This window comes from Xyrauchen texanus, chromosome 6 (assembly GCF_025860055.1).
Source record: "Xyrauchen texanus isolate HMW12.3.18 chromosome 6, RBS_HiC_50CHRs, whole genome shotgun sequence".
Lineage (NCBI taxonomy): Eukaryota > Metazoa > Chordata > Actinopteri > Cypriniformes > Catostomidae > Xyrauchen > Xyrauchen texanus.
The window spans coordinates 19,236,373-19,251,244 of record NC_068281.1 but is presented as its reverse complement, the minus strand read 5'-3'; the positions used below and the strand labels follow the sequence as shown (position 1 = coordinate 19,251,244).

The 14,872-nt window shown below is 39.8% G+C and overlaps 1 protein-coding gene across 8 annotated transcripts in view; it reads left to right on the top strand.

Annotated features, from left to right (window-relative positions):
- Positions 1-14,872, top strand: part of LOC127645133 (E3 ubiquitin-protein ligase RNF220-like) — a 173,321-nt gene that overhangs the window by 140,672 nt on the left and 17,777 nt on the right. For 3 of the 8 annotated variants that reach the window (XM_052128652.1, XM_052128656.1, XM_052128658.1), the window contains 6 exons: positions 1,106-1,227; positions 1,915-2,041; positions 12,267-12,363; positions 12,475-12,561; positions 12,682-12,737; positions 12,855-12,954. In XM_052128652.1, the coding sequence (XP_051984612.1) occupies positions 1,106-1,227; positions 1,915-2,041; positions 12,267-12,363; positions 12,475-12,561; positions 12,682-12,737; positions 12,855-12,954 (589 nt within the window). Of the gene's footprint in view, positions 1-33; positions 139-1,105; positions 1,228-1,914; positions 2,042-12,266; positions 12,364-12,474; positions 12,562-12,681; positions 12,738-12,854; positions 12,955-14,872 lie in introns of all 8 variants that reach the window. The other 5 variants (XM_052128650.1, XM_052128653.1, XM_052128655.1 and 2 more) reach the window with 3 other exon arrangements.

Here is a 14,872-nt window from a genome sequence, read left to right as displayed (position 1 = left end):
ACCTTAACCCTTCGTTTTTTCATGTGTCAACAGTCGATGACCTTTGCTGGTGCAGGCGCTACACCCAGGAAAGTTTCAAAAGTCCCCCAATCCCAGTACCCAGAGGAGTGCCCCTTGCACCTTGCTGCCTGCGGCATGGTAAGACCCCCCCCCCCCCCCACCATTTATCGCAGCCGCAGGCACCATAAGGGTAAATGGGGCTGTCTTTGTATAAATCCTTGCCAATATTAATGTATATCACCTCTCATCTGAGACGCTGTGGTTTCAAAGTGAGGGCTGGATGGAAAAACTCCTGCCTTGCCTAATTAATCTGCCTTTTTCTCTTCCTATTTAATGATGCCCGTCCCCCTACACATTACCATCAACGTGGCCACAGAGAGATTATGAGACAATGTCCCTCCTCCTTTTCCTGGAGGTAATAGCAGAACCACCCTCCTCTCCCCCCCAGTCCCCCTCGGCCCCATTCTCAATCACAGCCACCTAAAAATTAATGTCCCCACACGCCATTTGCAGTTAAGTAAAAGCGACAGAGACTTACGGTGCAATAGGCGCTGTTCTGCTGTGTTAAATTTCTAATTATGTGCTCGGGAAGGGGAGGGGGAGTGAAAGACCACCATCTTCTTTGCCTCAGTAAAATCCTTGACTAGAGATGCCTACTATCCTGAGGCTAGTCCTATAAAGCAGTTCACTTTTGGTTAACTTTTATGTGGGCTTAATGCTGCCTGCTATTTCTGAATGCCTGGTACTGCCAGCACTATTCTGTATGGACACGTTGATTAAGGTGCACCATGAAAGAAATATTAGCTGTTGTGATGCAAATAAAATATTCAAAAATGTTGTAAGCCTCCTTTACTGTGACAGTACATTTTGTTTTTGTGATAATGGATTTGTCATTATCTTGTTTGTTTGTTAGGTAATTAGTAGCTAGTTAATTAGTTAGTTGATTGAGCCTAGCAGCTTAATTATTGTGCGTCCAGTGAAATCAATTCTTTTTAGTGTTCATGTTTATTTTATTATGAGTGTATTGTTGTTTATAATTGAGTATTTATGTTCATTTTCTCCATTAATATATCACATGGTGTGTCTCCCCTCTCTTGTGCTGTAGCCCGGATTGGGAAGATGAAGCGCCGGAAGCCTGAAGATGGGCAGGTATGTCCATTGTGCAACGCCCTGCTGACAGGGACAGAGGAGGAAATGAGTAGGCATGTGGAACAATGTCTGTTCAAGGTAGCTTCATTAACCCAGAACTCTGGGCTCCAACTTCCTATAGAAGCTTTGACCTTTCTACCCTCACTTTTCCCTGGACATCAGCCTCTGTTCACAAACCAAAACACACCCACATCTGTGTCCTTAGAAGTATTCTACTTATGTCTAGCACACACAAGAAGTTGTGTAGTTGAGTATCATTCCTTTATGGGTGTTCAGGGAAGAGTGGATATATTAGCTCTTTCCTGAAATGGCTCTTTCCTCCTCACTACTTAAGCAAATTTGGCTGCCAGTTTTGCATCCTGAACCTACTTAGAGATGTTCTACTATATAGTAGTCATCAGATGTTGACTTTATAAAGGGGTTTAATGGAAACTGTTGTTCACACAGTCTGGCTGGCTTCCTTTTTAGCCATTTCTGTGGTTCAGGATGCACCACTTGCCCTTTATTATATAGCGGGTCACTCTTAACCTGTCTAATCCAGTAGTTCTCATGATACTAATGCACTCTTGGTGGTTGGATTTTTGGTGTTCTATTGCATGTGGTCTGATAGTTCCTAAATTTAGACATCATTAGAAGTTAGTGGATTTTAAAGTCCTGTTTTGATTTCCTCTTATGTAGTCACACTCTGTGGTTTTGTCTTTTGATATTGAATTGACCGATTGAAGTGTGTTGGTGCGTGTTTGATAAGTGGTTTTGTTTTCTCAGAGGGAAAGTGGAATAGAAGAGGATTCTGCAGATGCTGAAGGAGAGAACGGAACGCGGTTTGAAGAGTACGAGTGGTGCGGACAGAAGAGGGTCCGAGCCACCACTTTACTGGAAGGTGGCTTCAGAGGTATGCAATCCTCAGATTCTTTTGACATGCTACAGAAAAGAATTTTGCCATTATTGGTCATCTTTAAGGAAATGTATATCCCAAGGTTGTTACAATTTCTGTCAAAGCTCACTATGACGTTTTAAGCTGTTTGAGGGTGTGTACAAGGTGTGTACATACATGTGTACATGCATGCATCTACACCTTTCTGTGCAAGATGGAGTGTATATATGAGTGTGTTCATTTAAAGGCTATCAGCTGTTGTCCAGACACGGTGAGCTCTGGCAGGCCCTCCACTGCCTTTAAGGAGTCAAAGGAAAGCACATGTAGCTGTGCAATTGACCCGCCTCACCCAGTACAGAGATGTGTGTGAGAGAAATAGGTGCAAACCCCTAGGCTTCCCCCACTGCAGGAATGCAATTATAGCTCCCAAACTAACTCTGCTCACCCTGGGACATTCTCTATCACAAATACACCGATCAGCCACAACATTAAAACCACCTGCCTAATATTGTTTAGGTCCCCCTCGTGCTGCCAAAACAGCGCCAACCCGCATCTTTGAATAGCATTCTGAGATGCTTTTTTTTCTCACCACAATTGTCAGTTCAAACCAGTGTGGCCATTTTCTGTTGACTTCTCTCATCAACAAGGCATTTCCATCTGCAGAACTGCCACTCACTGGATGTTTTTTGTTTTTGGCACCATTCTGAGTAAATTCTAAAGACTGTTGTGTGTGAAAATCCCAGGAGATCAGCAGTTACAGAAATACTCAAACCAGCCCATTAGGCACCAACAATCATGCCACAGTCCAAATCACATAAATTTAATTTTTTAACCCATTCTGGTGGTTGATGTGAACATTAACTGAAGCTCCTGACCTGTATCTGCATGATTTTATGCACTGCTGCCAAACGAATGGCTGATTAGATAATTGCATGGATAATTGTTGGTGCCAGCTGCCAAAAACAAAAACATCCAGTGAGCAGCAGTTCTGTGGACGGAAATGCCTTGTTGATGAGAGAGGTCAACAGAGAATTGCCAGACTGATTCAAACTGACAAAGTCTACGGTAACTCAGATAACCACTCGGTACGATTGTGGTTAGAAGATTAGCATCACAAAATGCTATTCTGAGATGCCGGTTGGTGCTGTTTTGGCGGACAAGGGGGATCTACACAATATTAGGCAGGTGGTTTTAATGTTGTGGCTGATTGGTGTACACACACTGCTTAAGACCATTCTTTATATGCTGCCACCTTTATTGAAAGACTTTGAAAGGAATTCTAGTTGGTTCATAAATAATTTACTTTCTAAGATTGCTTTTACACATACTAAATATTTAGGTTTTTTAACGGTGTCAAAATCAGTTATTTTGATACACAGTTTGAAAGTTCAACAGTTTGGAGATGTGCTATGTGAACATATATCAAAAACACCTCAGTTTTGCTTATCTCCAAGACTGTTAGTTTCATATCTAGAAAAGTAGTTCTTCTCCCTTAGTGGTCTTTTGTAAACTTCTGTGCTCTTTAATGGAAAGGCTGTTCGATCCCAAGGAGAAAACAGATTGCAAAACTGTGTGGATTAAAAAAAATAATCCAGACAGACAGACAGATCTACACAGCCGGTGGCCCAGATCAATTCTGCATGTGAATGAAGCTGTGTGTCTGTACAGAAGATCTCCAGCCCTTTATCTTCAACACAGACAAACTCTCCTGCGGACAGTGGTGTAATGGCGATAGAGGGGGACCCAATGAGAAGTGACTCTGACCCATGGGTCACTTGAAAGCTCCCCCCATGATGCTCAGAAGGTGGATTTTTGCCTTGAAAGCTCAGCTGAAGTCCTCAAGTGTTCAATCGGCCCTGCATTGCAGAATCCCTCCAGCCCAGGGGGAGCTAGACTGGGGGAAGATGGGGAGGGGGGCTTGAAAGGGGTCTTCAATGGGATAAGAGGCCTATCGTATCTGAAGCACCAGCCCCTCTCTCTCTTTGAGGACCAGGAAAAAAGCAGGAAGGAAATGCTTTAAACCAAATAAAAAGAGAATAAGGCTAAAGGGAGAGAGAGAGAGAGAGAGAGGAAGAGAGAAATCGAAGAGGATCAGTTTGTGGTGGAGGGCCCATAAGGCCTCATGTGTCCGTGGCTTAGCAGGGCTGTTGTGCTGATGAAGAGATAGATGGAGGAGATTTGGTGCAGTTGGAAGAACAGAGGCCCACTGCTTGTCTTTGTAAAGAACCTTGAAAGATGGCTGCTTTGAGCCCCCCTCCCCAACAGGCGTACATGGTAAATGCCATCCTGATTGAATGAACTCTGACCTGCGACACATACTGCGAAAAGCTGATAATTGTCATGGCAACAGGGTGGAGGAGAGGCCATGTTTCATGTCCTGTTCATCTGGGATCTTTTTGTCCCTCTCTCAGCATCGACATGACACACCTGTCTCGGGTTACGTATGTAGATTAGCACTTAACATTAACTATGGCATATGTAAAAAAAGTTTGATAAATGTGACCCAACAAGGAAGAACGTTATGCATGTCAAGATTTAACATTTAAAGGCTTTAAGCGTCAGAGTTCCCACGGCCATAGAAACCTGGAAATAAATGGAACATTTTTTAATTGTGATTCCCAGGCATGGAAAAGTCATGGAAACCAATAAAATCTCATAGGGAGAGTGTTGGATTTTTTGTGCATAGTAGACTGGTTGTAATTCTTCTGTTAGAAAGAATTATAGCTACTCCAGCATAAAGTCCAAAATATTGATTGTGAAGAAAGAATCATAAGATGTGTAAGTATGTGGCAGATGCTCTCGTTATAATACTGAAGCGTTTGTTATACTAATAGAACTTTTTCATACTCCGGGTTTTGGAACGTGGAAGTAAACGTTTGCAGGGTAAACTTCAACATCGGTGAATGGGAGGCCACAACAGATATTATTTTCACTTACCCGTTTGCTCCCAAGACCAAAAGAAAAAAATCCACTTTTATGTTTGATTTACATTCCAGAAGAGGATAACAATTAGAGAGCGGTGGATAAAAACAGTAAAGTGAGATGCCAAATTTACTGTCACTTAGAGATGTCCCGATCGATTGGCCGCCGATCAAAATCGGCCGATATTCGTCTTATATCCGTGATCGGGCCGATCATGCCTAGATTTATGGCCGATCTTTTTTGCAGCATGCAGGCAACCACACATACACTAATGAATGAGCGCTTGCTCAGCCCTTGAAGAATGACATAGTGGCCTTTTGGAGGATGAGTTACTGGCAATCCTAAGCATTCACAAATTTAAACTTTCAGACATTATGTAATTGAGATGAATATGCCGATTTGTTTTTAAACATGTGTAAGAATTACATGTGTATGAATATTAATTCGCCCATTTTATGGAGACTCATTGCACAGTGAACAGGAAGAGGACATAGAGGCTGCTAACAGGTTTAAAAACAAATTAAACCACAAATAAACACGCAAATACATACATGATGTGAGTTGTGGCAATCATGTGAGTTGTGGCAATCAGACAATGTGTTGAGTGATAGAGACTGAGCAAACATGAGCGCTTTAGCTTTACTCTCTTTAACATGAGCGCTTTATTTGTCAATCAAAGACGTGCACTCTTCAGATGCTTCCAATATCTCATCATTCACTCATCCCAATTTCAATCAGATTAATGTTGGTCACAATACCACAAAAATACATTGTTTAACTGTTGATACATTGTTAAAACTGTTTAACCTTCAATAACGACACCGCATCTTAATGCATTTGCTTACTTAATTAGTGATTTGTGTTACAGCAAAACTGACAGTAAACAGATCATAGATATTAATGATTTCTCACTGGAGCAGTTTTAGAGCTTGTTATGAATATATTTTCTTATTTTTTTTATTTATCTCTGTGTGTGTGATGCTTTCATGGTTTTTATTGGTTGTCAGTATGTCACAATGGCATTTTGATATTGACAACAGAGATATTAATAACTGTTTCATTATTGTTGAACATGGGCCTGTTCAAGTGTAACTGTTTATGACAATTTTAAGTGGAATTGCATTTGAATGAGACATCTTTTAGTTACTTTGGTTACTTAGTTATTTTTGTAAACAAACAAAAATACAGTCTGCAGCTCTATTATCTAGGCAAATACAAGTATCGGATTGGGACTCGGTCTCGGCAGATATTTAATATTTAAATATCGGATCGGGGGCCAAAAAAGCTGATCGGGGCATCCCTACTGTCACTCTCAAGTTTTAGAAACCCCCTCGCAGCTGTGGTAATTCATTTTTAAAACTAATTCCAGGGTAATATAATACAAAGCATAATGTTATGAAAGTACACTCAATATTTAAAATATATATAATGTAAAAAAAAATGCGAGATTTATGCTGATAAATATGGCAGCAATGCATCATCACAGTCTGTAAAAAGGTCTATAGAGTATGAAATAACCTTTTCATTTACATATCTATAATGAAGAATAAACTTGTGACGATAAACACTTTTGATCAAATATAAATGGTAGATCCGTCGACAAATAAAGGCGAAGCCAGGACCGTGTAACCCTTTCGCGCTCGTGTATGCGTGAAGCGGTTACTTTTGTACAGATAGTTAACCCAATAAGGACAAATCTGTCGTCCTTTATAACCCACATGTTGTTTCAAACACTTATGACTTTATTTCTTCACTAAAACACAGATTTTAGACAGTGTGTTAACCTCAGTCACCATTCATTTTCACTGTATGGGAAAAAAAAAAAATCTTAAGAAAGTGAATAGGCTGCAGCTAATGATTATTTTGATAATCAATTAATCTAACGATTATTCGACTATCGGCGATTATTGCAACGATTAATCATTAGCTCTTAACTGATTATTCTGCTTGTGTCCCGACTTATAAGGTTGTATTAAACGTGCTTACTAACAACAAAGAGGAAAAAATCATCTTTAAAAAATACTTCTAAATGACATTCACTGAAAAAAGTAGGAAAAAATACTTTTTATAAGTTTAATTCCGTAAAGAAATTCACTGCAAAAAAATCCTATTGTTATTAAGTGTTTTTGCCTTGTTTTCCATTTAAAAATGTCTAAAAATCCTTAAAACAAGACATGTAAGATATTTAGACTTGCTTTAAGAGAATGGATCTTAAATATACAGTGTGCATTTTGTATATAAGTGTATTTTTTACTTTGTTATACTTCTGCGAGTGCAGTAAAGACAAAATATACTATATTCAAGATCTATTCTCTAAAAGCAAGTCTAAATATCTTATATGCAGCTTCTCGGGTGAATTAATCATTTTTTTTTTTTTAAGGTTTTTTTAGATATTTAAAAATATTTGTATTTTTTATATTATATTCAACTTCTCAGATAACAATTTGTTCTGCAGCATAGTTGCTAAAAAAAATCGTTTTAAGAGTTACGTATTTATATTGGAAAACAAACAAAATAAAATCATATACATATTTTGTTACAGTGTATAATGGGGCAAAGACTACCCTCTCTCCCTTTCTGTTCACTTCAGTCCATCTTTAACTCACAAAAAACTCTCTCGTATTAATAAAGCTGCGTATTGCCAATTTTCTTCACGATAAGAAATGCACAGTGACCTATTATGATTCAATAAGTCACAAGCCATCACGTTATAATCTAGCTGCATGCTTACAGTGCATGCTCGAGGGATGAGCATCGCCGTGACAGAGTGTGCATCAGCCGGGTGAAGTTTCAGTCTCTCTCCCTTAGATCTTGGATATAGGTTATTTTTCTCCATTAATCAACATCTTATGGAGTTTTTTGTTCCTTGCCACAGTCACCTTCAGCTTGCTCACTGGGATTATAAATACAATTATTATTTAATTACATGTTTTTAAACACAATTCACAATCGTATTTTTTCAAACTACACAATGATGACTCTTAAGACATTATAGATATTACATTTTTATCGTCTGTTAATGCATGATCTTCTGTAAAGCTGCTTTGAAACAATGTGTGTTGTGAAAGGCGCTATACAAATAAAAATGACTTGATTTGGATATTGACATTCGCGCAACTCATAGAAGAGGTGCTGACCGCACAGAAAAATGCCAGTTTCTGCGTTTGTAGTTATTTGCATGATCTACTTCCATATTATTTGAACTTTAATAAAGTTGTAACGCATTAAATATAACTGCATTTAGGATGTAACATTGGGGTGTTTCCATTCAAGACGCTCGACACGCAAGTTTCTATCTTCAGTGGAGCGGCAGCTCCAGCTCCACTTATTCCACAATGAGAATGCTTCTGTATTTGCTTTGTATTTTTGCATTATAATTCCCTCATACTGTGCCATCTACATCACCTGAAGCTACTTGGAAAGTTTAGAGTGCAGCTGGACTCTGAGCTGTGTAATTCTTCCTCTCCCAAGTCAGGTGCGAGCTGCAGTGCTGCTCTCATCATTAGAGTTTAAAGTGATCTCATGTTACATTAAATTAGATCAAACGACTATTTGACAACGACAATTTTTATAGATAATTTTTTATTGTCGACGTTGTTGATAACGTCGGCTAATCGTTTCAGCCCTAAAAGTGAATGGTGACTGAGGCGAAATGTCTGCCTTTCATTTTCTTTTATATTCCACAGAAGAAAGACATATGGGTTTAGAACAAAATGAGGGTGACTGAATGTTGACATCATTTTCATTTTTGGAGCTACGGTTCCTTTTAAAAGTCATAATTTCAATAGTCCTGCTATGATCTAAAATATTTAATTATCTTGTTATATAGTTCAATCTCCATAAAATTACTTTTAAATTCTTATCCAGTAATCACAAATGACTAGAAAAGCAATGGAAGTTAATTGGCCAAGAATACTGGGAACAGATCAGTAATACATTTATTAGGACGTTTATCACAACCTGTTTAAAGGGGTAGTTCACCCAAAAATGGAAATTATCTCATTTACTCAATCTCATGCCATCCCAGTCTATGACTTTCTTTCTTCAGCAGAACACAAACGAACATTTTTAGAAGAATACCTTTTGTAGGTCCATGCATTGCCAGTGGATGTGATCAGTACTTTAGAGCTCCAAAAACATGGATTATCATAGTAAAAATAATCTATTATTACACGCTATTCTATAGCGATACGATCACTTTGGGTGAGAAACAGCTCACTATTCAAGTCCTTTTCACTATAATCGTTTACTTCCACTCACTGTCCAATGCTCATCCATGTGGGGAATTAGTTTACGCTGCCTCTTGCGTAACGCGAACGCGCTGGCATGTTCAAATGAAAGCAAAAGCAATGAAGCTTGTGAGCGGCTTTCTCTTGTAAACAAATTGAGCTGCACTTCTGGTTGTATCGTGTCAGTTCTCGTGTGATCATGGCAACACGCTAAAACTCTTTCTACACAGGGCATGTCTATTGACGCTGCTCAACAGCTTGAGGCTGTCTGCTCTGGACGTGCCGAATGCTTTGGACCGTTTATTTGTGTTGTTGGCAGTAGTGTTGCCAGCATGTGTAGAGCAAAATGGAACGCGTTTACTGTCATCCTTTAATAAGACATAAATTTAACCACTGGAGTCGAATAGTTTACTTTTACTACAACTGTTTGTGCTTTGTGGAGCTTTAAACCATCACCATCCACTTGCATTGTATGGACCTTCAGAGCTGAGATATTCTTCTAAACTTCTTTCTTTGTGTCCTGCTGTAGAAAGTAAGTCTGGAATGGCATGAGGTTGAGTAAATGATGAGAGAATGCTAATTTTTGGGTGAAATAACCCTTTAAAGGTGGCACATTGTAAGTGATAGAATACAGTTTGTATTGTCATACAAAGTACATGATCGGAATTGCACAGCTGTACAGATAAATACAGGTTACATTTTGTGAGACAGTGCAGTTTTATATTGATCCAGTGTGTGAAGTAAGGAGGAGTAAGCTTATGTCCCTTAGGCTGCCAGGCAGAGAGGCGGTGCAATGGCATGCATAATTTGACTGAGAGGCAGTTAGAGTGGCACTGACCTTTTCGGCACAGATTAGATTGCCTGCCAAGACCGCTTAACAGTAGCCCCAGCTTTCAGTCAGACATACAACACTGCTTAGGTTATTATGCACCATTCAGGTGGTTGTTTTGATGTTGGGCTTGCTTGAGTAGATGTCTTTTGCTTTTGTTTTGTTTGTTTAGCTGTGGACAGTGGACAGTCCTCCTGTATTGGTTGCAGTAGCCAGTCCCTGCTGAATCAATGCTACATGACATCCTTCATGCCTAGCTCCAGCAATGCATTAGCTAGGATCCATAGCTTGATCAATTGATTGGATTAATAGTGATTTTTTTTTTTTTTTCTCCTTATGGCTTTCCACATCTTCCCCCATCCTGGCTGCCATTAGTGGTCACAACAATCTATTAAGTTTTATTCACAATTTTTCCTCTGCCTTTTCTGCTGCTTGTCCACAGTGCATTAATGAAATGTTCACTATCATTTGTAAATTATCATTGTTTTTTTTCAGTAACCCCCACCACCACACTTTGCCCAACTTTAGTTGGGTCAGATGAATAACAATGTGACAGAACACAGTGCCCCACTGAATTGTTTTGTTAATGCAGTCAAACAGTTTCTTTTTTGTTTGTTTTTTACTTCTGTTTGCATACTTGGAGCCCATTAAACAACTCTTATTTCTTACCAAGCCATGTTTAGTTAAGCCATGCTTATTCATTATTTATAATGATTCTGTTATGTCAATTTTAGTATTTTATCTATAAATGCCTGGTGAAAGCAATCAAAGCGCCATTGATATTTAAAGTTTTTTCTTGGATCCTGGACAAATATTGTTTTATCTGTTCAGAGTGCTCATAAGCCAGATAATTGCCTAATAGAAGCCCATCAAGAAATTGCGTAAGGTATTGTTGGACAGTAAAATACATTTAGACTGGCATGCACAGTTTAACCCTGAGGTAATGATTGAACATGGTTGTTCTCTGATATCTGTGGAGCTCTCTGCCCAAGCAGCTCAGATTTATGTTGCTCAGCTATTGTGCACATATGCCTCTGCATCCACAGGGACCAAATAAAACTTAAAAGGTCCCTTTTTATTTGATCACTAAAAACCATCACCACATTGTAAAAAAAAAAAAAAAAAAGGGGGAAAGCATTTGTGATGCTTTTTGTCTTTTCTCTGTCTCATGGATTTCTCTTGGATCCCTTTAATAAGAGGGGGAGAGACCACCATCATGGCTGCCACATCCACTCTCTCATTCTGTCTCTTCTCCATAAGTGTCTTCTGCTCTTTCCCTCTTCCTGAAGGTTGTAGTTAACCACTCCACACTGTGCAGTTGTCATCCCATGAGGAACGAGAGAAAGCACTGTTCTCCACTTCCATTACCTACCTCAGCTCCTCATCCGTGACAAAACCATTCTCCAGTAGTGCCCTTACATCAGACCCTGAGAGGCCTGGCCTACTCCGGCCTTTGCAGCTCAATCAGGCTCCGGTCTCTGTGGGCCTCTCCCACCCTTCAGGCTGCTACCGATCCAACCTCTCCCTAACTAGAACTGAAGGACTCAGTCAGTCCACGGCTGGAGTTTGTCTGTGTGCTCATCACTGGATTTATAGAAGTGCCACTCAGGCAGCATGCCCTAGTGCTCAGGGCCCACCATATGACACAACTCCCATTCACAGTCTCTGATGCCTCTATTTGGGTCCACAGCATCAAGCCCCTGGCCCGTCTGCAGTAATTTGGGCCTGCACAGGCCTGTTTAATTGGTATTTCTCCAGCATGACAGAGATGAGCCATTGACAGTGAGATATTGTTGTTAGCAATGGAAGATGTATTGTAACCTGAAATCTGTATCATTACATGTGACAAACTGTTCACAATTCATTTATGACTATTATTGATTCCAAAAGGTATATTATGAAACTGGTAGTTTGACTGTGGTTTTGGTAATGGACTATATAACTTGGTAGGGGTCGACCGATGTTTTTTTTTTTTTCAGGGCCTATACGATAAAGATTATTAGAAATCAAGGAGACCGCTAACCGATATTTGGGGCCCTTATGCACTTCAGGCCGATAATCAGTCGACCCCTATTACATGGTGAAATATTTGTGATTTGTATTATTTATTTATTAAACAAGTGTGTCTTCTATCATATTGCTGTTTTGTATAGCTTTGCATTGTGCGTCCAAACCTCTTAACCATGGAAAATGACTGCTGCATTGCCTCTTGTGACTTTTGCCTCTTGTGCTTTTGTTAACACAGTCCATTTCCTCCATTTAGGAACAGGCTTTGCCATGTGTAGCACAAAGGAGAGCCACGACAGTGATGCTGACCTGGATGTGGATGGCGATGACACATTAGAATATGGCAAAGCCCAGTATCCTTCTTGGCTTGCCAGTAGACATCTTGCTCTTCGGTGATGCTGTAGTGTGCAGAAAACAACAGTAACTAATATTAGATGCAGTTGTTCTTTAACTCTAGCTCTCAGGTACACTGAAGCAGACATCATTCCTTGCTCTGGAGAGGACCAGGGAGAAGCCAAAGAGCGTGAGGCATTGCGTGGAGCCGTTTTGAAGTAAGCCTGTTTTAAGTCAAGTGTTTTTAGATTAGACCAGGAGTTTATTTCATACCAGGCATTAAAGTGGCAAAAATTGACACTAGACCCTGACACTCAAATTCCTTCTCTCATCTGCAGTGGTGGTATGCCATCCAATAGAATAACACCTGAATTCTCCAAATGGGCCAATGATGGTGAGTTGGGCTAATATCATGGTGTGTTTTTCTTTTTTGTCTGTAGAATGTAATTAGTAGGATGAAATGTTGCTTTTGTTGTCTTACATTAACTGTATGAAGTCTTATTTTTTGTAGAAATGCCCTCTACCAGTAATGGTGAAAGTAGCAAACAGGAACCCAGCCCTTGCTCTTCTTCCTCAACACCCAGGACCTGTAAAAACAGCGAGATCGAGAAGTGAGTACAAGCACTCACAAAGCAAGTGTTTGCTGGTGTATTGGGGTGAGATTAGTTTGTGTAAGGACTGCAACATCATAAATGATGCATTTAGTGTGCTCATCTCTCCGGAGCATGCTTGATCACAGGGAGTGGCTTCCAGTATTGATCCCAGGCAGCTGAGCCTTGTCTGGGCCTGAGTCTCTGCACAGCTCGGGAATGCTAATATTACACCACAGTCCACACATCTCCATACTACAGCTTTACATGGCAAGAAAAGCCAGATAACTCTTGTTGTAGCAATTGAACAAAGACACAGTTGTGACATATCTCAGGGAGACCTTATTCAAATTAAGAGTATATTAAAAGAGAAAAAATATTCCGTATAGCATGAAACTTAGTGTGAATGCAATCCAGCTGTTTCATTCTGCATGGCAAAGGGAAAATATACCTTCACATTTAGTCAAATGGCGTTAAATTGAGTCTCTTAGACCTTGATGTGTCATTTGGCAGACAGGCTTGCCTAAACTATGCTCAGATTTAGAAAGGCAGTTTCCTTGCAGATCAGAGTTAAAAAGTCTTGCCCTCCAAAAAAGACAGCGCGAACAAGCAAACGATGGGAGAACACCGAGAAAGGGAGATGAATCTCTACACTCTACCTCCCTAAGAGTGAAAGCAAAAGGGAGGGAGTGTAGCATGCTGCCTCCAGCCGCAGATACATTTGAATAACCTGAGTGGGTGAAAGGCCGGCCCCTGTAATTCCCTCATCTCTGCATCCTCATCCATATTCCCTGACAAGTGCTCCTGCTAAACTCTCCTCCTACTTGCTTGTGTGGGTACCCAGCCCCACTGAATTGGTAATTGAGGTCAGAGCGCAGCTCATGTTAGAGAGGGACTGATTGCCGCCTTACACACGGTGGTGTGACTATCCTCTTTGCTGGTTCTGCCTCCCTCTGCTGTCTCGAGCTGGTCCAGGGTCAGCGGACTTGTCGCAGATGTGCCTCAGTCTGCCTACCCAACAGCACAGCTGTCAGTCCAAAAGACCATTGGCCTGTAAATATCCTTGTTTAATGCAGGACTTTATCTTTAAGCCTTTCCCGATTTTAAGTTTGCAGAGTGTGCAATTGTTTAATTAAAGTTGGTGTTTACAACTCATTTTGTTACCTTTATGTGACGTATTTCAGAAATGTATTGTGGGACTTGATTTCATTTATCAGGAATGAATTACACTGGTGGCCAAAAGTTTGGAGTATTGTACAAATCTTTGTTTCAGAAGGAAATTGGTACTTTAATTCACAAAAGTGGCATTCAACTGATCACAAAGTATACTAAGGACATTACTGATGTTAAAAACAGCACCATCACTATTTGGAAAAAAGTAATATTTGATCAAATCTAGACAGGCCCAATTTCCAGCAGCCATCACTCCAACACCTTATCCCTGAGTAATCATGCTAAATTGCTCATTTGTTATTAGAAAATACCTTGCCATTATATCAAACACATTTGGAAGCTATTTGGTTTGTTAAATGAAGCTTAATATTGTCTTTGTTTTTGAGTTGCCACAGTATACTGGCATGTCTTAAGGTCAATGTTAGGTCAAAAATGGCAAAAAAGAAGAAGCTTTCTCTAGAAACTCATCAGTCAATCATTGTTTTGAGGAATGAAGGCTATATAATGCTTGAAATTGCCACAAAAAAAAAAATTATAACATTTCATACAGATGTATACACTACAGTCTTCAAAGACAAAGGACAACTGGCTCTAACAAGGACAGAAAGTGATGTTGAAGACCAGATTTTCAAATAAACAAGTGCATAAGTACATTAGTCTCTAGTTTGAGAAATAGATGCCTCGCATGTCCTCAGCTGATAACTTCATTGAATTCTACCTGTTCAACACTAGTTTCATATACAACAGTAAAGAGAAGACTCAGGGG